Genomic DNA, 24,867 nt, shown 5'->3' with positions numbered 1-24,867 from the left:
AACCCCCAACATGACTCGAAAATATTTTCTAGAGCTCAGCGCTGGACCACTCCGGCTGAAATTAAGCCCTACTTATTAATGGACTCCCTGCAGCATTGGAGTGATAGGCTAAAGTTGCGCAGAGACCACGATTTTGAGCTCACAACCTGTCAATTGTGAGCACAGCGCTTTTAACCGATGATAACACGCCGTGCATAATCCATCATCCCGTTAGCATACCGTGCGGGGGAGCGTACCAGAATTCCAAACGCGACAATCTTCAGTTTGCACTCCAGAAAGAACAGCACGGTGAAGATGATGTTGAGGTTGCGCAGAATTTTCTCGTACTCAGGTGAAGCTTCGTGGTACTGCAAGAGGGAACAAAACGCTGCACATACAACTATACCAATGAGCACAATATATATTTTTGTTACAACTCAAAGAGAGCCCGATACGAAGCGCTGATCACAGAACGGAGGGAGGGGGGGGACACAATATCCGCAAACAGCATCCCCCGAGTTCGGTATGACAGGGCTTAATGAAGTGGGGGAGAATTGGCCACACTGCTCCACCCAGGTGGGGAACCACTAACGGGGACGTGAATGCTCATATATGGGGAGGAGAAAATGGTTAAGGGAGAAAGATAACTAACATATTGGGAGAAAGAGAGGGACAGGGGAAGAAGGGGAACCAAGGGGGGGGGGAGCACAATTCGTTTTCTTGGTTCTTTCGGAAAAGTCACGTAGAAGGGAAATAATAAAATAATAAAAATAAAACATAATAAAATGCAATTCAAATGACGTTTCGGCCACAACGCAAGCAGCCATCCTCAGGTGAAGAACAGGGCTATCGGAAAGACAGCGTCCGACAGCCTGCAATCACGAAAGCTTTAAATCAAAATTTGAGCACAATTTTCTTTTTAATATCACAATTACCGAGCACAGGTCCAAAGGTCCAAGACGCGCAGTGGGCAGAAGGCAGAATTCATTATATTTAATACGTTTCTTGAATTTATGACGGTTGTAAGAAAAGGTAGAGAAAAGAGAGACAATGAGAGGGATTTAAAAGTCGGGCTATATGCGAGAGAAGAGCAGTGTTGTGACCTGCACCATGGGGGTTAAACACAGAACTGTATGGGTTGAGACGGAGCGTTCGGTCCGATCGTCTGAATTCTCAACATTGGGTTGAGGAGTCAACGAGCAAAGTTCTTGCGAATGGTGACCACGATAGCAGCGAGAGAATGACAGGGAAAACCAAAATGATGCAAACGCAAAGCTATGCGCAATGACAGCTTGTGGCGGAGGTGTGATGCAGGGAAGGTGGTTTATGAGAGTATTCAGAATGCGACGGGAAGGATGTCATGAAATCGGTGGTTGCACTATTTTTTTGAGGAACACTGGTCTGGAAATAGCCAGCATCAGTACAAGATTTGATGTCACTGCAAATTAATTATCCATTTCGTTTCGTGAAAGTGTCACCTAAAAACTGCAAAACCCATGATGAAATGTGTCACCCTCTCCACCAAAATAGAGCCACAATCTGCCACTTAAAAATACATGTTTTAAATATTTCAAGAAAACCCCACACTGAAACTTTTAATTGACTCAATGGCAAATATGACACAAGCCCATAGGTCCCAAACAGACTCTTCAAGGCCAGGCGCTAGGTGTCCTGGCTACAAACGATAAATAATAATTTCGTAAAAAGAGAGAATGACTCAGTAATGTGAGGAATCACACAGATAAGCGGGAAGGCAGCCAGGTGGAAAGGTGGCATCAACAATTGCCCAAGCTCTGCGGGTCCTCTATATATGAAGATGTTTTCAGCCAATTAATAAGTGTTTACACGTGGGAGGAAGCCGCAGCAGCCTGAAGAACACCTACACATGTGAGGGGGGGCAACACTATCCCACACAGATGGAACGATAGAGGTCAGTCAAACATGTTGCTGGTCTGCGTTCTCATGGCAAGCCAGGGTATGGTTCCTGCTAGAATGCCACAACGTTTATGTGCTCCAACAACCCTCGCAGCCTCCGCAGTGCTGGATTACAGGCGCAGGCCACCAGTGCTTGGCTATGCGTGTGCGTGCATGTCAATTAACCCCGAAATCGCAACTGATTTCATGAATTGTCAAGATTCAGGGTTGCAATTCAATTCAAGGACAGATTCATTTTTGTCTAATTTTAAAATCTCATTTGCATTGTATATAATTTTCTTTTGTCTAATACAATTTGTTCCGTCCATTAGCCTAAATGTAACAAGAGCATAACATTTGCATGTAATTTCCATAGATCATAAATAACCGAGTCTCGCACGCACATTTCTAATGCACGTTCTGCTAGCACAACAATAAATCAATTAAATAAGGCATCATTATATACATATCCACAGCTCCAATCTTCAGTTAGCGTCTCCGTGTGTTCACGGTCTCATATACCTCATTTACATTGGCAAATCCGAACATTGTATGGTCCTCACAGTACTGCTGGTTTTCTATTGGCTATTTTTCATGCTAAGCCGGAACCAAAAACGGTGGCATGCTGGCCTCACGAGACGTCTAAATCTGGTTCAGGCCAAGCAGGGTCAGGGCTAACAATGCGTTCACTGCGTGTGGCATCAGTCAAGTTCGCAGGTGACACAGCATCGCCACGTCATCTCCATGCGACTCAACTCGCTCAATGAGTGTGACATCAGTGGCACGGCTCGTGTCCTGCAATGGAAGAACAACCTGGGCACCTCCTGACCCGTGCTGCGCTCGTTTGGAAACAACTCCGGCGTGGCTCGGTTTGTACAGCAAGAAAATTGGCATTTAGTGCCGCCACCACTGCAGCTACGGATCGCAGGCCCTCTCTAGAGTGGCTCCCAGCCTCCATGATGCAACCCACCCAGTCACCCCACCCAGACCCACGGCTGGCACGAAGGGAACGGGTGGGAGGGTTGGAGGTTGGGGTCGTGATAGGGGTAGAGATACCTTCATCATGAGGACGATGGTGTTGAGCGCGATCATGGCCATGATGAAGTACTCGAATGGCGGGGACACCACGAACTTCCACATGCGGTACTGGAAGGTGTTCCTGTTCTGGGGCATGTAGCGCGTCAGCGGCTTGGCGCTCACCACAAAGTCGATGCATGCCCTCTGCGAGAATAGGACGCACGAGGGACAGGAGTGCGAAGGCATCGGTAAATGGGAGGAAAGCGAGAGTGGGGTTGGCGTTTAATCGCAATGCATTAGTGCGTTCGGAGATGACCCGCGGTGCCAGGGTTTGAGCAATGAGTCAGCACCACCAAGATCCCTGCGTTCAAATCTGGACAGCAATTGGGTGAATAAATAAATGTAAAGCTTTAAGTCGAGTCATATAGTGAGGGCAAAAAAAGATAAAGGTTCAGCCCTGCAATTGCATGCTCACCCCACTTGCTTGTGGCAGGGCCTCCACTAGAGGCATATTCACAGAGCTCTTCTCTTTTCTTAGTGAGTGTATAAGCACTCATTATTTGGCTGAGATACATTTCCACATGATAAGCCACTTCGTTGAGCTATCATTTGTGGCCAGGTCGCTTTTGAAAAATATAGGCTCAGTAGAGCCCTACATGGTAAAATAGAAAATATATGTTTTTTTATAGTTTAAAGTTGTACTTATAAAGTGGCTGTATTATCTCAGAATTAAAAACCAACGTAGGATCCTGAAAAAAAGTCCCTGGGCTCATTGTGGCATTCGTGGACACATGTTTGGAGGGTATTTGGCTTACTCTTCTACGCTGGCCAGAAAACTTAGAAATAAGCACACACTTTACCCCACCACACCCTACCAACCTGCCGATCGACTAACTGTGGTGCACTCATTTATACTAAACTATAAAACGCTATTTGATTTTACCAGGTAAGGCCCGCTGAGCTATACAGCTCCTATTCAGAAGTGACCTGGCCACAAATGACAGCTCAACGAAGGCGGCTTATCATCGTGTGGAAATTAATATCAGCCAAATACTCCACGTGATCTCGGGGAGAACATGCAAACTCCAAATATACAGCAGGGGTCAAGGTCGGGATCAAAGCCATGACCTCCTGCATACTTGGTGAGGGAGATACCATCTCGTCCTATACTGCTTGGTGTACAGGGATAGTGGAGAGATGGGTGAATTGAAGAAACTTCACCCAATGTTTCAAGTGCCACGTCAGGAGATAGAATAGAAGCGGCGACCTCTGGATTGTAATTAACTGTGCATGCGAACCAGTCCACCGTGGCAACGGCTCCACCACGAACACCGGTGCACCACCAACCTCATTTTTCTCCAAGCTGTACTCGGACATGACTTTGTCTCCTTGCTCTTGGAATGTGATGATGATCAAGGCCACGAAGATGTTCACGAAGAAAAATGGGAAAACGACAAAGTAGACCACGTAGAAAATAGACATCTCCATGCGATAGCCGGGGCTGGGGCCTTGCTCTTCATAGGTCGCCTCCACCGAGTGCCTGAGAACTCTGCACAGACAAATTTAAAAAAACATTATACAATAATTGGTTTTTTACCCTTCTATCTGGAAACAAAACTGACACCTTTTTACAAGGAGTCATGTTTGCATAGACCACAATACCTGCAGTCATAATGCAAACAAAAAAACATAACTCTGATAATGTGCACTGTCCTTGAAGTTGATTGGTCCACACCCGAGACAGCTTTCATTAGAGCCTAGTCTCACATGGGTGTTTTGTTTGCATTATGACTGCAGGTATTGTGGTCTATGCAAACATGACTCCTTGTAAAAAGGTGTCAGTTTTGTTGCCAGATAGAAGGGTAAAAAAACAATTATCATATTTTTACTGGCAAATGAGGTTCCAAACATTATACAGTTACTACATTGTAGCCGGTGAAGGTGCAGTCCTTCACGTCACTGCCAGTGCGAGGTTCTCTGTGCCAGAGGGAGGCTCCGGAGAGCCCCCCCCCCCCCCCCCCGTGCCTGCTGTGGGGTGTGCGTTTTAAAACGGGCACCCACTCTGGCCAGCCTTCACCAGTGGACACCGTGAAGAGGGTGAGAAGGGCCCACAGCACGTTGTCGTAGTGGAAAGGGAACTTCTTCCACTCGCGCCTCTCCGCCTTGACCGCGTTGTCCTTTCCATAGAGCAGGTAGTAGCCACTGGAGAGGAGTTAGAATAAACTTTTAATTCGTTCACGTTCAGAATTCCATCGTTATTCGCTAGGGATACACGCTCTGGAGATTCTCGTGAATAGTAAAACGTCGTGGATAATGATATTGGCCTATAGATATTGCACAGCACAACGTCTGCAGATGCTTCTAAAGCTTCAAGAAGTTAGCTCTCTCTCATCTCTTTATCTCTCATCACTGTATCTCATCACTTTCTCGCATCACACTCTCGCATTACATTCTCTCTCGTCCCTTTATCTGTCATCACTTCATCTCATCAGTTTCTTTCTCTCTCTCAATGCAGTCGCGTAGAGTTCCAGATGTGATTAGCGGATACCTAAAATCGCGAATAGCAAGTTCATGAATAACGAATGAATGCTGTATATAGGTTAACATCTAGTGTACATCTGATTGATTGTTTCTATGATGTCTTGACATACGAAGATGGGTCAGGTGACACTGTTTTAATGACTCCCTGGATTATATTCAGACTTCCAATATCTCAAGCAGAAATCCACCCATATGGAGACCCACAGACTCACATAGATAACCATAGACACACACAGAGGCCCAATGAGAAATTTAAATCTGCTGGCAGTGGCATAAAGAGCAGACATGCAATCATCATTAGTGCCTCTCTGTGTGGTGATGGTAGTGTTGGTGGTGTCAATGCTAGATTGGCCTCTGTGTAGGAGGTTCGTGAAGGATGCTGCTGGGGAGTTGGAGACAATCGACCTCCAGCAACAACGGAGGGCAGAAGAGCGACGCTCTCAAAAACGAGCGGAGCGCCGGACAGCTAAAATGCAGCAAGTTGGCATAGTGGGGAGCACAGTTGGCGCATCTGCCAGCCATCTTAAGTCAGTCAATCCATGGCACCTGGGTCTATTCCATGACTTCCTGCCAGCGGGCCTCTGACAATTCACGTGGCCTCATCGTGCATCTAGCATGGCACAAGCGCCGTGGTGACGTCACTGCCACTTGCTTCACCTGCACTCCTTCTCCAGGGCCTTCGAGTTGTCGGTGCAGTAGAAGAACTTCCCCTTGAAGAGCTGCACGGCGATGACGGCGAAGATGAACATGAAGAGCATGTAGACGATGAGGATGTTGAGGACGTTCTTCAGGGAGTTCACCACGCAGTCGAACACGGCCTGCGCGGGGAGGAGAGAGCAGCAGCAGAAGGGCAGGAGGAGGGTGAAGGAAAGAGACGTGCAACTGAATAGATTTTTTTTCTTTGGTTGTTAATGCGACCGATATTATCCATTCATAAAGTTTTTTGGTTAGATAATGTAAGTATACATTTATCGTAACCCTCCATCCACCCGACACAGACTGTAAGGTTTGTCACGTAAACAAAACGCGCCAATTAGTTACTACTTCAGCCCACCGGTGTGTTGCAGAATAAATCCACAACATTTACAACTTGAGTACACCGTTTTGCTGGTAATTACATCCAGCATCATCGGGCGATTTGCCAGAATAGTATCCATAATAGAGGTTTTTTTCAGTTAGATCGCGGGAATATAAATGTGTCGATAAACCCGCCAGCACCTGACAGAGCCAATTAGTAAGGTTTGTCACGTAAACACAATATGCTAATAATTTACTACTTCAGCACACCTGTGTGTTAGAGAGTAAACCCACAACAGTAACAATTCCGAGTACGACGTTTTGCCAGTAATTACAACCAGCATCATCAGGTGGCAGCCAGAGTTGTGGAGAAATCCTCCTGCTGTTTCGGTCTTAAATAGAGGGATAGATGTGATGTCGTTACTTGTGAGCCAATCATGTGCCAGAGGGAGGAGGGGTTAATGTTGATCATTCAAATTATGCAAATTTAATGCTTTCGTGGTTGCGCCGCGCAGCTCTGCGACGCGTCCCCCCCCGTCCCCCAGCAGGATGTACAGCAAAAACGTCGGACACCGTGCCGAACATCACGTGATACCGACCTTACCACGTCGGAGAGCCAGGTAAAAAGAGACGTATTACACGTGTCTTATCTAAATTTACATAGTGCCTTATTCCAAGGCGTTTTACAGCAATTATACAATTGTACACGATCTGATTGTGGTTGAGAGTGAGTGGGGTTGTTATTCAGAGTGGTGGTGTAGTTATGGTGACATGAGACCAGGTGGGAGTGGTTAAGCAGGAGTTTGGGTAGTGATAGGGGCAGAGGTAGTGATAGCAGTAGAGGTAGTGATAGGGGTTGGGGTTGTGATAGGGTTGGGGTAGTGATAGGCGTTGGGGTCGTGATGGGTGTAGTAATAGGGATTTCCGTAGTAATATGGATTGTCGTTGTGATAGGGGTAGTGATCGGGCTAAGGGTAGTGATAGGGGTAGGGATAGTGATAGGGGTAGTGATAGGTGTAGTGATAGGGGTAAGGGTATTGATTAGGGTAGTAGTGATAGGGGTAGGAGTAGTGATAGGGGTAAGGGTAGTGATAGGGGTAGGGATAGTGATAGGGGTAGTGATAGGGGTAGTGATAGGGGTAGTGATAGGGGTAGTGATAGGGGTAGTGATAGGTGTAGTGATAGGGGTAAGGGTATTGATTGGGGTAGGAGTAGTGATAGGGGTAGGAGGAGTGATAGGGGTAAGGGTAGTGATAGGGGTAAGGGTAGTGATAGGAGTAGGAATAGTGATAGGGGTTGGGATATGCCTGGTTGTAGCTCAGGGGCAGGGAGTAGCAGTAGCAGGATAGGCTAGGGGACAAGATATTTGGGGTTGTTGTAATGCAGGAACGGAAGCAGGTTAGTGAAGGTGACTGTTTGATGTGTTGCAGTGGGAGTTTGTTCCAGTGAAGTGGAGCAAGAAGGGCAAATGAACAAAGCATAGACACGTGGCTATGTGATCCAAACCACGCACACGCACACACATGAAATCAGCACACACAGATACCTCATATGGCTTCCATGTTGGGGGAACCACTGTTAGTGAGCACCTATTAAGGCTGACACTGCGTATCCAGAGGTGGTCTGGTCAGCACCACACCTGGCCCCAGTGATGATGGTTACACACCAAGTACTCATTTAAGGGTGATTTTACCAATCGAAATTTTCTGGATTGATTCAAATATCGCTCGCCACCGATGTCTGCCGTGGCCAGGAATCAAACTCGGGTCACTGGGGTCTTTGCGCAGTGTGCTCACCACGACGTCACCGTTCCCAAGTAATGATCTCATTTCACTCGAAGGAACAAGGGATGTGGTATTGATGATGAGCTACACCTGGAGTCAGAAAACTGAATAACAAGAAGAGCCGCAGTTTTAGAATTGAGAGCTTCTCGCAGCTGGAGTATTGCAATCATATAGACCAGGGGGTCAGCAACCAAAATAACGAGAGCCATTTTTTCTACAAATTCGGTAAAAAAAGAAGATCCTTAATATTTCAAGAGCCCCAATGCATGTGAATAAGAGATGGTGGTCCTTAATAGATAACCTCACGGAGCAGTCCTTAACCCTTTCCTGCTCCGAGCCATCCGCAAGTTGCAGGGTGGCTATCCCGAATCTCGGAACGCGCGAGCGGCTAGAGTTAATTCTATTTAAAGAGGCGCAGTAGGGCCATTGTTTTTAAAGACATTCAACTGTAGCGACACGACCGCCACTCTCTGTGATAGCTGGCGCCAAGCTGTGCCACGTGCCCTCCCCGCAATGGCGTTTAACTTCCGGTTACGCTTGGTGATGTGTACGCATACGCCACCGCAATGGGAGAGGGTTAAAGGGCCGCACGCGGCTCTGGAGCCGCAGGTTTTTCCGACCCCTGAGTTACGCTCATCGCATTGTAAGTGGTGCCACACAGCGGTCAAAGTACAGGTACTCCTCTACTTACGAACGAGTGAGGTTCCAGAGGTCTCAGCACTTAGCACTGGTGTAAATTAATCTCAGTGTTTACTCATTAATGCTCAAAGTTAGGACTTTGTCAGAGCTGACTTTCATACGCTTCTTGTCATTCAGGACAGAGAGCATATGCATATTAATCTGCTTCTTTTATCTCAATCGCCTTGCCATTCCACCACCCACTTGGGAAGCCACTTGAACCCATCGTGACAATCGCACAATCGTTGTAGTGTATATATACATCGTGAGTCTTTTTAAGAGGGGCGGTTAGAGTACAAGGATTTCTCTACTTACAAACGAGTTAGGTACCACAGGTCTGTTCGTAAGTCGATGTGTTCGTAAGTCAAACTTTTCTCCAAACGTGTTGTACGGCATGTACACTTAACACGGGGAATGTCTTTAAAAGTTGTGTAATCTCCTGTCGGTGAAGATGCCAATGGTTCTTCATGTTCTGCAGTTGTAGATGCCGCCATCGCTACCTATTGCTCGGCAGTTGAACTTACTACTCTCGGTCCAAACAGGCAACTGGACATACGGACAGGTTGCTTCGTGTCTCTGAAAGTTTGTAAGTCGAATGTCCGCATGTTGAGGAGTCCCTTTATGGGCATTGCATCTGAAGATGCTTGAGTGGTGGAGAACTAATTCTAATGAGGATTCAGGTCATCCATGCTTGGCCATTTTATTTACGATTGCAATTTATATATAATATATTATATATATTGGACACAGACAAATAACTGATTGAGATGCGATATTGGCACTAGAAATGTATTGCTACAGAAGGATACTGCATCTAAGCTGGGCCCAAAGAGTGACCAATGTATAAGTAATAAAAAAGGTTGTGCATAGAAGAAGGCATTGATGAGAAGGAAACTGGCACTATTTGGGCACACATGTAGGATGGACAACAACAGAAAAACGTAAAGTGTGTTCTTGTTCGGGAAAATGGAAGGAATCGGAAAGAGAGGAAGACCGAACAGAGAATGGCTTGATGATGACGACATAAGAGATCGGTGCCAGAAAGATGTAGCCACTACTTGAGAATATTGGCACAAGACAGAGGAAAGTGGAAATCAGTTACGAAATGTGCAGTGGACACCTATTGGTGATCGGCCCATGTATTGTGAGGATGATTATTTTATATATAGATATCACATAGAATATGGCGAGTATAGCTAATCAACAATTACAGTACTGTAGTGATATACATTAAATATTTCCGCAATTATGGAGGAAGAAAAAAAATCTGAATCTCTATTTATCCTGGAGTAGTCCGATGAGCTATGAAGCTCTTTTCACAGACGTCCAGTAGGGGGCGGGTCAGAAATCAATGCATGAAAGACGACGGCGGTCATACCTTCAGCTTCGGGAGACGTTTGATGGTCTTCAGGGGCCTCAGCACACGCAAAACCCTGAGGGACTTGATCGTATTAAGGTCCTTGCCTCCCTTGTTGCTGGAGGTAGCGACGGACAAACGCACACACGTGCACACACACACACACGTTGCCACAGGGAAGTGAGATAATGAGAGATAATGAGGAGCTGTATCACAGCCGAGAACAGTTGCACCACATGCACTTGAGGCAACTGTTCTTCTCGCCATCGCTCAAATTATTAATATTTGGATGGGGGGGGGGAGGGCGGTGGGAGGGAGGGGGCGCGAAGGGCGGTGGGGGTTCCACGCCTTCGTCTGTCTTCTGCAGCCATCATGCTTTGACTCGCCCCAATCTGAAACCATAGGGAGCGTCCTTCCACTTTGATTCGGAAATTCGGACTCACGCTCTGCGTGACAAGACCAAAACAGCGGGGGGGGGGGGGGGGGGTGCTACAAAGTGGCACGTGAACAAGAACGGCCTCGATGGTGCCTGTGGCGTCAGGTTCGGGCAAGTCAGAGGGGCGAAAGTTTCTGTTGCAAGTAGCTCTTTATAATTCCCTTCGTTATGGCTTTTTCTCTCTCTCTCTCTCTGTGCATCCGGTGCCACATGCAAGGGAGCATATCTCTACGTGAGTAATGCACATTCTTTTTTTTGTGGGTGCCTCCGGGCATGCTAGGAGTTCTGCCGTGCAGGGGTGGAGAGGTTCGGAGGTGAAGAGGAGGGGTGGTGCCGTGCGGGTGGCTCCGTGGACATTTACCCTGCGGGAGTCCTGTGTTGTGTTTTCGAGGTGAGTGAAAATCAAGGGGACGTTGGATTTGAAGCAGAAGAAAAAATAACACGAAGGCGTTAGGGGGAAAGCTAAAAAGAAAACAGAAAACACATCACATCTTTCACTCACACAAAACAAAGACAAAGATTCGCCCGTATAGCCTTAACAGACTGTTGGGGCAAGTGCTATTAAGCGAGAACCTATGAAGGCCTGAACGATACACGAGGGGGTGGGTGGCCAGCACCATGCTCGACCTACTCCTCTCCCGAGTGCCGATGCTTACACACCACACCAGGTACTCATTTGAGGCTGAGTCGACTTATGGAAGGCCCAGTACCGTTTCAGATAATCGTCACTGGTGTTGGCCATGAGCGGGAATCGAATTCGGGTCTCCGGGTTCGTAGTACAGCACGCTAACTGCTACGCCACCGCTCCCCACTCACACGCACGGAGCACGCGGATACTCATCTTCTCGACAGGCCCAGGACTGGACACCTGGGGCAGAATGCCACGTGGGGCCTCCATTATTCGTTGGTGTTAAACAAAACAAATGGCCCATTTTGGGGCCCCTCTATGTGTTAGACCCAGAGTAAATGGGCCGTTTTTATTCCACCCTCCAAATTCTGGGTGGCACTGCTTCTCAATGTCAAAGGCACATTACCGAAAGACCCAAAGAGCACACATTACAAGTATTTGTAAGCGTTACATAGGGACAAACACAAACTATCGTCCAAGTATTCGTTTTGCTAATATTTTCTCCCCATTAAACACATTTATTTTGAGGTCATTATGCCTCAACGATGCCTTGCATCAGGCAGGAGTTGGGGGGTGGGCTCAGCCCCCCTTCTGAATTCTCACAGTCAAGTTATAAATGCTGGTCCAATAATAATCACCACCAGTGGCAGGAACTCTCCAAAGTTCACCTTTTCGGTGAACACCGATAACCACATGCAGTCATAATACAGCCATGTACTCATAAACACAGGAGGGTGGGAGCTAGAGCGGAACACACAGGACATACAAAAGCAGACAGCATAGCTTGTAATTCTGTTGGGCATTGAATATTTCTTTAAAGTTTGTTTAGCATTGACTGTGACATGTGTTCCCCCCTGAGTTTTTTGTATATCCCCCAACCCCACCCCACCCAACCTACCTGTAAACACGGTCACGTTACACGGTTGGCTAACACGGCAGGTGCACTCACAATACTCTCCAATAAACGTGGTGTTTTTATATTTGTTACACTACGGCAAAAAAAAACCCCGCGTCTGTTGTGCAAGTGTGTCCGCAAACTACTCACGAGAAGACGTATGCCATCAGAGCACCACTGACAACAATGAAGTCCAAGATGTTCCACAGGTCGCGGAAGTAGGCTCCGGGGTGGAAGACCAGGCCCAAGTCGATCATCTGCCAAGCACGGCGTTGCATACGAGATACTGTACCAAATAAGACTGAAAAATTAGTATATATTTATTTAATCTACCACTCTAATAGTAATAATCATGAAGAATAATATGCAAAGAGAGGTGGGGAGTCTGGAACGGGCTGCCCAAACGTGTTGTGGAACCTGATTCACTGGAAATATTCTAGAAATTATGTGATGAGATTCTGGGATAAATTTGTTACTTATGTATTTGATATTGATTTTGTATGTAGGATTATGTATGCAACAAAATCCCAATTAGTCTCGAGAGAAGGATACTGCTGAGGGCTATTGCTTTGATCGTGATGGTAAACTTGCAGATGAGACTGTCCAGGTTTTCTTGAGTTCTCACCTGGTTAAACAAATCAACTTGAACCTGGGTTGCCTCTAAGATAATAAATGAAATGTATAGAGTGCCCTTAAACAATTGTTCTCGAGGCGCTATATATAAAATCATGGGAATGGGAATATCTGATAATACCAGAAGAGGGGAGAAGAACATTCCAATTGTTTTGAGAGGTGCATTATTCTTAATAAAGGTTTATGGGTTAGATCACGTAAGTATAAATGTGTCGTAACCCTACACCACCCGGCACAGCCAATTAGTAAGGGATTTGTCACTTAAACAAAACGCCAATTAGCTACTACTTCAGCCAACCAGTGTGTTGGAGAGTAAATCCACAACATTTACATTTTGAGTAGTACGACGTTTCGCTGGTAATTACATCCAGCACCATCGGGCGATTTGCCTACGTGTTAAACAGGTGTATTATTACACATTTGGCACAATCGGGACGTTTACGGTACCGGGTAGGGCATACAGATAGATGTCTTAGCGTAGGGCATACAGATAGATGTCTTAGCACAGCTGTCTCAAAGGGAAGATGATCCTGGGAAAAAAAATGGGACCGGTGGCAACCACGGTCTTGCCACTTTGGGGTGTTTGGCTTAATGAGTGCGGAAGGAAACGCGAGAAAGTCCAGACGCATATCAGCAGTTGAAACTCAGTGCTGTCGTCTCGTATAAGTTAAGTAAACATGTAAATACGGAGCCCTGCAGGTGCTTGTTCAAGCCACACTGCAGGCAGAAGAGTTTCCCGCTCGAGGGAGCTCTGGATATTTTGGCCTACTCTTCAACGCTGGCCAGACGCCTTGGAAGTGATGCGAGCACCCGCACTTAAACCTCACCGCACGCGTCTTTACTAATCGGCCGTGGTGCATGCAGCGCGTACTGAGACAAACGGGATTTAAGAAACTTGACGTTATAGGGCAGTGCCAAGAATTTGCACGAGCGCTTTCATTAGTTGCACCTGTTAACTTCTTCAAATGCAATATACTTATACCAATGCACTACGGTAATTTGCATATTTTGTTCATTCATGTGCACTTCCACTTGCAAGCAAAAAATGAAGTCTGTTCTTGCCCACCCTTGCTGGAGCTCGCATGAGGTGTACGTGAAATTAAAAGTGACGTATGATGATGAGGATTCATACTTTTATGAAGAGCTCAAAAGTGAACACTCCGGTGAAAACATAGTCAAAGTTTCTCAAGATCTGAAAGAGAGGGAAACAACACGAGGAGAGACACAGCAACGTTGAGTGCAACATCATATCTGCCCGAGTGAATCATTTATCAAACCGAGTAATACCCTCCTTCTGAGATTCGCTATATGCATGCACTGCAATTTCTGACAATAAATAGAGCAGCAGTTATGATTTTATATTTATATTTGGTGGTTAATTTAAAAGTTTGCCATCAACGCTACGACACTTGGCATGCAATAGCCTAACTTTTTTCGAATTACGATCCAGGAGTTTTTTGTGGGCGTACTTTCAAGGAACGTGCAACTCCACAAAAAGCTAAATAGCCATTGCTGCTGAAACACATCGGTGCACAAAAGCATCAAAGGCCGATTGACAAGTAATATAATTGATGTTATTCGCATGGAGAAATGGACTTTGCAGGTCCGTTCACTACTTTAATGAAAACAGACCACCTGTTTGTTCACTGCACATTCAATTCACACGGTACAACATCGCAAATTCGACTCGCTGAGAACATAGGTATAGGCGGATATGCGAAAAGGTCGGATAGGCGAACATATATAGATACTCCCAGTCGCAACGCGTAGGAAAAGGTCACAGAGCAAAAAACAAAAAGGGCTTTCTGCTGTGAACGTGGGGGTAACGTGTCGCTGTGCTTTAGACGTAAGCGAATTTGTAAAAGGTCAGATTTGTGAACATCTGTCGAGAAAACAGCAGCTACAACCATGCACAGACAACGCTGCGCCCTGTGCGGGCGATGAGGCGATCGCGGTGAATATGCGACGGTTGCACCGAATACAGGAATCAAAATGGACGTCCTCTCCGTTAATTTCGCCGTTCGTCACAATGGTCTTTCACAATTGGAGACAACCTGTTCCACGGTCTTCCCTGCAAGTTGCAAAAGCACAACGGATGTCATCGAAGTGGCGGACGAACGGCCCACAAAAGGCATCCCGGCTTGAAAACAACAGTTGAAAAGATCCATCTCAGGGCCAAAGTAAAGGGAAGTGCCGTACGAAAGACGAATAATATTTCACAAGAGCTCAGAGTTGGTTATATTTTGTAGACACACGCCTATGCTGTGCATCCCGGATAGCCCTACACAAGTGTGAAGCATTGTTAGCGGGGGGGGGGGGGGGGGGGGGGGGGGAAGGACTTTATGTTATTTTTTAAGTTTTTTTTTGCTCTACCAAGTGAGAACTCAAGAGGTCAGGTTAGAGTAGTCTCATTTGCAGGACTGACCTGGGTCACCAAAGGGACGAAAGTAAAAGTAAAATACAGCAATGAGGAAAAACTGAAATTAGCGCAAAGCTACTACTGTGCATCACACGAAAACATCGCACAAACATAAGTCAATGTTAAATAACAAATGGCACTCCATTGGAGCTTTGATCTCATGAAGGACACACAACTGAGGCAAATATCTATAAGATATGAGCTACTTGATTTTTGTTCTGGTTGGCATGTTTCTGTAACGGCCGCTCCACCCCCCCGCCCCCGCGCTTTGTGGCTGAGATTTTGAAACTTCTGACTCACTTGCTTCATTGCATTGAATAGTCGCGAGTCATGGATCAACATCAAGGAACCAAGAGACGAAGCAACGTCCAGGACGAGCAACGGTTGGCTACGTACGTCGCGAACCTAAAAGTTCAACGTACGTACGTAGACATAACGCGACCTCCGGCCCCCACCTTGTTCCAGGGCGAGTCTGCCTCCACGGGGTCTTCAGCGGCGAGCGCGATGCTGCTCATGGCTATGACGAGCAGGATGCACATCTCGAAATAGCGGAGGGTGACGATGTAATGGCACAGCCTTCGGAGCCTGAAAAAGAGCACAGATTTGTTAAAGCACGACGGCCGTAGCTCGATGTGTACGTAAGCGCGTTGAACTTCTTTCGCACCGTACGTAGCTGACTGTGCTAATCGTAGATGTGCGTGGGGGGGGGGGGGCTGGTCAACAAACTATGGGTCTCTGTGTGAGTCTATGGGTCTCTGTGTGGTGAGTCCATGGGTCTCTGTGTGAGTCTATGGGTCTCTGTGTGAGTCTATGGGCCTCTGTGTGAGTCTATGGGTCTCTGTGTGAGTCTATGGGTCTCTGTGTGAGTCTATGGGTCTCTGTGTGAGTCTATGGGTCTCTGTGATGAGTCTATGGGTCTCTGTGTGAGTCTATGGGACTCTGTGTAAGTCTATGGGTCTCTGTATGAGTCTATGGGTCTCTGTGTGAGTCTATGGGACTCTGTGTGAGTCTATGGGTCTCTGTGTGAGTCTATGGGTCTCTGTGTGAGTTTATGGGTCTCTGTGTGAGTATATGGGTCTCTGTGTAAGTCTATGGTTCTCTGTGATGAGTCTATGGGTCTCTGTGTGAATTTATGGGTCCCTGTGTGAGTTTATGGGTCTCTGTTTGAGTCTACGGGTCTCTGTGTGAGTCTATGGGTCTCTGTGTGAGTCTATGGGTCTCTGTGTGAGTCTATGGGTCTCTGTGATGAGTCTATGGATCTCTGTGTGAGTATATGGCTCTCTGTGTGGTGAGTCTATGGGTCTATGTGTGAGTCTATTGGTCTCTGTGTGAGTCTATGGGTCTCTGTGTGAGTCTATGGGTCTCTGTGTGAGTATATGGCTCTCTGTGTGAGTATATGGCTCTCTGTGTGGTGAGCCTATGGGTCTATGTGTGAGTCTATTGGTCTCTGTGTGAGTCTATGGGTCTCTGTGTGAGTATATGGCTCTCTGTGTGAGTATATGGCTCTCTGTGTGGTGAGCCTATGGGTCTCTGTGTGAGTCTATGGGTCTCTGTGTGAGTCTATGGGTCTCTGTGTGAGTCTATGGGTCTCTGTGTGAGTATATGGCTCTCTGTGTGAGTATATGGCTCTCTGTGTGGTGAGCCTATGGGTCTCTGTGTGAGTCTATGGGTCTCTGTGTGAGTCTATGGGTCTCTGTGTGGCGCAGCCTATGGGTCTCTGTGCGAGTCTATGGGTCTCTGTGTGGTGAGCCTATGGGTCTCTGTGCGAGTCTATGGGTCTCTGTGTGGTGAGCCTATGGGTCTCTGTGTGGTGAGCCTATGGGTCTCTGTGTGAGTCTATGGGTCTCTGTGTGTCTATGGGTCTCTGTGTGGTGAGCCTATGGGTCTCTGTGCGAGTCTATGGGTCTCTGTGTGAGTATATGGCTCTCTGTGTGGTGAGTCTATGGGTCTCTGTGTGAGTCTATGGGTCTCTGTGTGGTGAGCCTATGGGTCTCTGTGTGGTGAGCCTATGGGTCTCTGTGCGAGTCTATGGGTCTCTGTGTGAGTATATGGCTCTCTGTGTGGTGAGTCTATGGGTCTCTGTGCGAGTCTATGGGTCTCTGTGTGAGTCTATGTATGTGTGCACGTTGAACTTCTTTCGCACCATACGTAGCCAACCGTGGGCGAAGGGATACAAAGATATATGAAGCAGACACGTTCCTGGAGCTTCGTGCATATATTTAAACTTCGTATATTTAATAACTTACAATATTAGCACTTTGGGGATGCGTTCTTAGCCTTCGTAACTTACCACTTCGTACTGTAAGCACTTCATAACTTGCCAATCATGTTATAAACAAAGACAATTTGTATTGAAAATAATATCAGATTTTATATTGTACTGTGTCAAATCAGCTACAGTATACAGCTTTAAGTCAGTGCTGTAAGTTCCAAGTTCCTATGGCAGGGGCGAGACTCACCATAGAACAACCACTGTTGACTAGACATCCGTGACAAGGAGCTGCACTCTTCCAGTGTAAATCAAACATCTGATTCTGACTTCCCTACAAAGTGTTACTCACTTTATCGACCCCCAAAGGGACGATGGGCCGAGTCAACCCCCCTCTCATACTCTTACAATTGTGAGCCGTTCGCTCTCCTGCTTAGCCACACTGTGACAACGCCAAGCTGCTGTGGGGCGGACAGCTGCTGTGGAATTGTGGGAAACATTTCCAATGCAACATCGCGTTCAAACCAAAACGGTTTCATTTGGGTTTAAAAGTTGAACGCACGAGATGGCCTGAATTGAATCGTGAGGTCATGACACACCCCATTAAATAGTGTGCAAGAATGTATTGCTTCAGCTACCCGTTCATTAAACATCTATATTATCTATTAATTCGTACTATGAAAGATTACACGCGTACCTTCAAAAACTACTAATATAAACGTCAAATTATCCATATTTTGGGTAAGTTATTGAACCCTGCACTCCAAAATACATTGAAGATGTTGCATGCAGGACTTTTAAATGCACGTCAATTGGTGAGATTATTTTCCCAGGAGAAACTCGCCGAGTCTCAACACTATTATAAAGGAGGGGTCCTACACATGGGTGTTTGGGTTTTTTGGCCCAAACCTCACAGCCGAAACCTACAGCATCTTGTATTGCAAAGGAAGTCTCCCACCCAAGTACTAACCAGGCTCAACCTCTGCTTAGTAAATATATACAAGCAAAAAGTGGTCTGAACATTGTGCAAAAGAATACACACAATACCAATGAATACATTGCCTTACATCCTCTACTCTGATTGCCTATAATGAAAATGCCCCAGAATGCACCTGATCCCATCATATCCCAAGAGCTAAGTGGTAGGCTACCGTGCAAGAAACGGCTTGTCACAAGGAACGCGGGGACTACGTTGCGGACAGCGTAGGACAGTGTGGCAAAAATCCATCATTGTACTGTGCTTCTACGCTCCCACATCGATGATACCCCTCCACCACCACCACCACCCGCACACTGGTCAGCGTGGTGACACGTGGTCAAGTGGCTGCGGAGACGTTCACGCAGCGGCGGTTCAGAATCAGAATATTTACTTCGGACTGGAGCAGGAATCCGATGAGCTAGGAAGCTCTTTTTTTCACAGACGAGGAGAGGAACTGTACAGACGTGTGCCGTGTTTAAATATTGAAAGCCACTTTTTTCAACGGTAGGTTTCCCTGGAGGGGGAAACAAAACCGCTGCTGAGCTAAATTAATGTTCCCGTTCGGTTGCTGCTGCAGCCAAGCTTGCTACGATTGGAGTGCGAGTGACGAGATGAGATTTGCAGGTTAAATATATGCAAATCACCAGCAAACACACATTGCCACCCACAGTATATATATATAGATCTCCTGTCTATTTTAGAATGAAGCTCAGCTATTCGAAAACAACCCCGTCAGCAGAATAGCCAGATAAGAAAGCGGAATGAACATTTCCTGCCGCACCCAGCGTCCACTATTCAATTATAGTTGAGGCTCTTAAAAGTAATTTGCTGCCCTCTGTCAATCCAGTGCTGTTTGAAAGCCGTACCCAATGCCACGTTGGTCATGGCGTTTGTTTGACCATACTTCACCATGCTGGTAAGTCACTTAGTGAAGGTGTGGAGAGGTGGGCGGGGGAGACTCAGGATCAATTCGGAAATCAATCACCGCCAATTTGAGCCGTGGATGACAATTGGACTCCCAGTCGCTGAGTTCTTAGCGCAGGGAGCTATAATGTTGACTTCAGGGAGGCCAAGAACCGATTAAGATAATCGCCACTGATATTTACCGTGGCTGGGAATTGAACCCAGGGCATCGGGTTTTGTAAGGAAGTGTGCTAACCACTACGCAATTGCTTCCCACATTCAAGTGATCAGAATAACCATATACGCACACACGCGGTAACCTCTGAGTCAGAGTAAATTAGTCAGCTACCCTGCCCTCCTATGACATCCCATGCAGGATAAAAAAAAGCATGTGCATGTTAAAAACATTAATTCAATAGATCAATTTTAATATGACATTTTCTGGAGCTCTCCGTCCACATAAATGCCAAAGCCACATAATGCCTCATGTGTAGAACATTCTTTTTTTCCAAAGCCAATATTCACATTAACATTTAACATGAAACATCGGGGTCGCGCGAGCGACTATTCACGACTCCACATCCGCGCGCAATAAACGTGTCCAATGAGACTCTACTTTTCCAATCGTAAATGTTTTATACGTGCAGTATTTGAACCCCCGGCTCTCGCGTAAACATTATATTATAATGTAAACAAAAACTTTGTTCTTTTTCACCAATGGGTTTGAAGGATGGTGGCAAGTGTTGTCTTGTTAAACTATGCCTTTAAAACTGAAAACTACTTACCTGCAGTACCTCTATTTAAATACACTATCGAAAAAATAATTTACACCCCCCTGTCAATCATCGTGTTTCTCAGTGTGGATTTGTGAACACACTTTGTAAACAGTACATAAAATAGTACGCGTTTACAATGCGCTGTTCATATTGTAACAAGCGTTTATACCAATGTTACTCTACAGAGTAGTGGGTCGCCGCTCCTCTTATCCGCATTGATATGAGCGGTATGTGGGGACTATGGCTTAACCGCAAAAAAACTTATCTGCACAGAGGTAATATGATTGTCATCGATTGATCCTGGCTGCAGACATTGGTAGGTCACAAATAATAATGAAGATAAGAGAGCAGTTTCACTGTATTATGCATACCGTTATGACAAAGGATTTAAGTCGTGTAGGCAGTTCGAGCAGCTTCGGATAAGACTTATGATCCTGCCCATACCCGAGTATGGAGTGCATTCGCTTGTTCAGCTCTTCTGCGCATTCGTCCTCGCCGCTGCGTTTGGACATAACACGACAACAGAATGATCTGCGCCAGGCGGGTCGCGGCGTTTATGTGCGCGGTGGGACGGAGTCACCAAAATAAAATGATTTCATAACGATTTTGACTTCCGTTTATTCGGGACCCCGGGGTCCAGCCATGAGGTTCATTCGAACGCGACCAGGTGATAAAGGCATTTTCAAAAGGTCCTGTACTTACGGGTTAGTGGAGCTGAATATAAACATGGAGCTGTACGGCAGGATGGGCTTATGACGTTTGTCATCATCGTCATCATTATCTCCCTTCTCGTCTTTCTCCTCCTCGGCCACCTCATCCGGCTTCTTCAGTTTGACCAGGGCGCCGATGTCTGATCGGAGGAGTGCACAAATGACACTCGTGAAATCCAACACCCTCCGAAGACAATGGGCAGGAAGGGTTAATAAATAAAGAGACAGCTGTCGTCCAGTGTGCATGAATAGACGAACACACTAGAGCGTATTTAAACCGCCTGACAAATGCATTTGTGTACAAAAGAGCTGGTTACATTTTTTTTAAAGATCAATATTGGTGGCGTGCACTATGCCGTATAGAATTTCTGCGTGTTTGTTGGTAAACAACACCATCTGTGTTCTTGCGTTTAACAAATGCAGGTGACAGAACATATATATATGTAAATAAAAGATACGAGAAAATCCTTTGTCCTAATTAAAAAATACGTACAATGAGCGTGATGCTGTGTTTATTTAAGTTTCCATCGGAAGTCGTACATTATTCTTGGAATGGTCATTACGGGAGTATATAAAGAAAATAAATATTTTTCAGATTAAGAGGAAAATTGAAACGATCAAAAGGCTTCACATCACACACATTAATCCATCCGCAATGCGTAATAGTTATGCTTATTGCTCGCTACCCAATAACCCTCAGTCTTAATGTGCTTTACCCGATCTAACCCCATTGGCCTTTTCACACATCAACCGCACGCATTCACCACAGCAGAACATTGCTTCAGTGTGGCCACCAAGAGCCCAATTCTGTCGCAGAAGGCCTATCTTGCGATATTTATCATTGACGAAAAAAATCGAAAATTAACAGCACCCTTTTGCCAATCCACTGCCGGATGAAAGCCTCTCACCATGTCATCTCAGTCACAGGGGTCATATTTGCCCATACTTCACCATGCTGGTCTTGGTGAAGATGGGAGGGCGAGGGGGGGGCATGACTTGGTTAAGAAATCACTCTCCACTGATGTTAGCTTTGGCCGGCAATCAAAGTTGAGGTCGCCAGGTTCATGTTCATAGCACTGCTTTTTCCACACTTTTCTTTCTTTCTATAAACCATCATTCGCCATTAAAATGCATAGCAAGCGTCTGTCGATTCACATAATGGGCACGTTAGAGACCACAGTGATGTGTGAACGCTGCCATTCTTTAAAGGTCAAATGCGATTGGAACAATTTTGTCATCTTCACGCTCTTATTTGATTGCCCGTATTGTCTGCGTCGTTGTGGTTGCCACTTTGAGAATCGGCAGCGGAGTGGGCCGAGCAACTGCGCTCCGAACCCGGCGAGGCGGAGTCAAAACCAGCGTGGGGCTGAAGTCGGTGACAACTATCTCAACCGGTCCCTGGGCCTGCCTCTCCCTAGCTCGCCCCAGCCTCACGTGGGCACTCGGCGCGGCGGTGCAGCCACCAGCACTGGGGTGGGAAACAAAGGTGGCCAGGGGTTGGGGTGCTCGCCACACCACGGCCTTCATAAACAGGGAAGCCCAAAAAGGGGAGGGGTTGTGGAGGAGGGGGGGCATTTGACATTTGCTCCGGGCCTCACGAAAAGAGTGTCCCACAACACGCCCCGTTGTATTGTTGTTAATGAAAAAGGCCTTCCCCCTCTCCCCCCATCCTCTTCCCCAGCCTGTCTCCACCTGACATTCTGCAATGGCCTGTCGCCCGAGGCCTCCATGAATCTATAGATGGGCCCGCTTAATAAATAGGCTGGCTCGCTCACAGTACTTGTCCCAAAGGTGCATCTAGAGTACAGCGGAGCTCTTTATCTTTGTTGCTGCTGCTACTACTGCACCTGGCGCATGGGCAGACTCCCCGGAGGGCCCCGTAATCATGACAGGAATCCTCACGGATGGGTCCATCTTGTTGATCTTCTGATTGGGCAGCTTACTGCTGACGTCCGTCTTGTCGGAGCTTTTCAGGTCTTCCATGTGGCCGGCTTTACTGCTTAAGAAAAAAAACAAAAGCAGTGAAGAAATAAAAACGTACTGCTTAAGAGAAGGAAAACCGATAAAATAATTAAAACATATAGACAGTCGTTTTGTTAAGAGAGAGAGAGAGATGTCATTCTAAAGATGTTATAGAAAGGCTAGAAAACCAACAATGTGTCACATATATAAACAAGTAATAATTATAATAATTTTGATTCATTTAGCATCTTAATATGAGGAACATATATTTAAGCTGTACAGGAACAAATAGTTATACCAAGTAACATCATAGAAGTCGACGCTTATAATGATATAAAATACGAAAAGCTACATTTTTCATCTTGCCCTGCCTTCAATGTTAGGCTAACATTTGAACCGGTTGTTCATTGAACCTTGGAAAGTTTGTGTTGGGTTAACGTAAAGGGTGCTCCTTCCAAATATGACATACGGCTTGGAATAACTCACCTTTATCAGGTTATTTTTGTAAGCGCGCATTGCAAACCACGTTTACCAGCTACGAACACTCAACCAGCTGACTGCATAGGTCAGAGCCATGGTGTTAAACTTCGTAAGAAAACACAGCACAAGATGCCCTTTCGGATTCACCTTTTTAAACAAATCTACGTCACCTGTGCCGTTGACCTTACACATCAGGCTTACTGTTCTCCCGGTGATAGTTTTTTTTCAGAACTGTGCAAAATAACAAACAAACAAAAAAAATCCCAGGGGAAGGAGGTCTCACGACAGGACAATCACACACGAACATTCACATCGTTTGAACCCCAAGCCAAAGCGAAGTGCTATCTGATGAGATACCGGGGTGGGTGCATGTTTTAGAAGGCTACAAATGGTTGTTGTGTGGCACAAAAGAAAAGCGAAAATATTGTTTTTTGCAAAACCATCGCATCTGCTCAATTCGTCTCTTGAGCTCTGCTCTGCCACACTGGGACACGTGGTGGGTGGGGGGGGGAGTATTTACATGTTGATTCATGCAGCCGCTAAATTACCGATTGTGATGATAATGCTGCAGCAAGAAACGTGTGAAATCATAACACTAATCATTCTCCAAATTACCATATGAAAATTGTAATATATGTTTAATTCGGCATGTAACAATTCAATGATTCTTACCCCCTCTTCCCAACCCTCCCCCCTATTCACCCCAACCCTGTCGTATTTGTTCAGTTTTGGTTGCTTCTCTAGTCTGTGCATTCGTTGCATAAATTGCAAACACGGTGGAACTCCTCCGCTCATCCCATTACGTGCGCCCTCTATTCGTGCACATGGCCTCCCATTGCCCACGTGTCCAATCTTCGCATTACCCGCACGTCTACACGGATAGGAGGAATAACCCGGAATTCATTGAAAAAGTAGGCCTATTGTGAGGACTTATCCACAGTTGTTTTGCGCCCCATTTAATTGCAGATGCTAGATGTTGCACAATTTCATCGAATGTACCGTGAGTGTACAAGAATGAGCTTTATTGATCAATGGATTGCTGCGGAGTTACAGACCCAACGCCCGCGCACGCAGCGAGGCCCGTCACCTATGGCAGTGGGGCTGAGAACGGGCCACGGGAAAACTTCGTTTTTATTTGTGTTGTGTAACCTCACCTGCGCTGACGGGCCTCCTTGGATGCGGGGTCGTCACGGCAACGACCTTTGCCCTCTTCCTGCTCGTCCGTCTCGTAGGTGGAGTGCGCGCGGTGGCGCTGCCTCTTGCCCCGAGCGAGGTCCTCGTCCTCCCCTTCCATCCCCTGCACGGCCAGGGCAGGTATCTTTGTGGAACACAAGGCAGTGTGAGCGACGGTGCAAAAAAAGACAAAGATCCCCCTCCCTTAAGCCTTAAGACTACTATTTAAACCATTTTTTTATCTTACCAGGTAAGGCCCACTGAGCTATATCACTCTTTTTTATTTCTTTAGAACTTCTTTTTGCATTTAGTTTGTTGTCCTTCCCCCCGCACCTCTAATTAGGACGGTTGGCTACGTACGGTGCGAAAGAAGTAAA

At 46.3% G+C, this 24,867-nt stretch overlaps 1 protein-coding gene across 11 annotated transcripts in view; it reads right to left on the bottom strand.

The window, feature by feature from the left end:
- LOC133354772 (voltage-dependent P/Q-type calcium channel subunit alpha-1A-like) overlaps window positions 1-24,867 on the bottom strand; it is a 200,697-nt gene that overhangs the window by 42,716 nt on the left and 133,114 nt on the right. For 10 of the 11 annotated variants that reach the window (XM_061571878.1, XM_061571881.1, XM_061571885.1 and 7 more), the window contains 12 exons: window positions 24,472-24,635; window positions 22,723-22,874; window positions 20,868-21,015; window positions 15,754-15,883; window positions 14,012-14,071; window positions 12,397-12,503; window positions 10,309-10,405; window positions 6,109-6,269; window positions 4,972-5,112; window positions 4,258-4,459; window positions 2,950-3,114; window positions 237-347 (listed from right to left, as the gene is read on the bottom strand). In XM_061571878.1, the coding sequence (XP_061427862.1) occupies window positions 237-347; window positions 2,950-3,114; window positions 4,258-4,459; window positions 4,972-5,112; window positions 6,109-6,269; window positions 10,309-10,405; window positions 12,397-12,503; window positions 14,012-14,071; window positions 15,754-15,883; window positions 20,868-21,015; window positions 22,723-22,874; window positions 24,472-24,635 (1,638 nt within the window). The remainder of the gene's footprint in view (window positions 1-236; window positions 348-2,949; window positions 3,115-4,257; window positions 4,460-4,971; window positions 5,113-6,108; window positions 6,270-10,308; window positions 10,406-12,396; window positions 12,504-14,011; window positions 14,072-15,753; window positions 15,884-20,867; window positions 21,016-22,722; window positions 22,875-24,471; window positions 24,636-24,867) is intronic. The other variant, XM_061571879.1, reaches the window with a different exon arrangement.

Source organism: Lethenteron reissneri, chromosome 48 (genome assembly GCF_015708825.2).
Source record: "Lethenteron reissneri isolate LAM-NWPU_2019-01 chromosome 48, ASM1570882v1, whole genome shotgun sequence".
Taxonomy (NCBI): domain Eukaryota; kingdom Metazoa; phylum Chordata; class Hyperoartia; order Petromyzontiformes; family Petromyzontidae; genus Lethenteron; species Lethenteron reissneri.
This window is presented reverse-complemented; position numbering and strand designations above follow the sequence as displayed.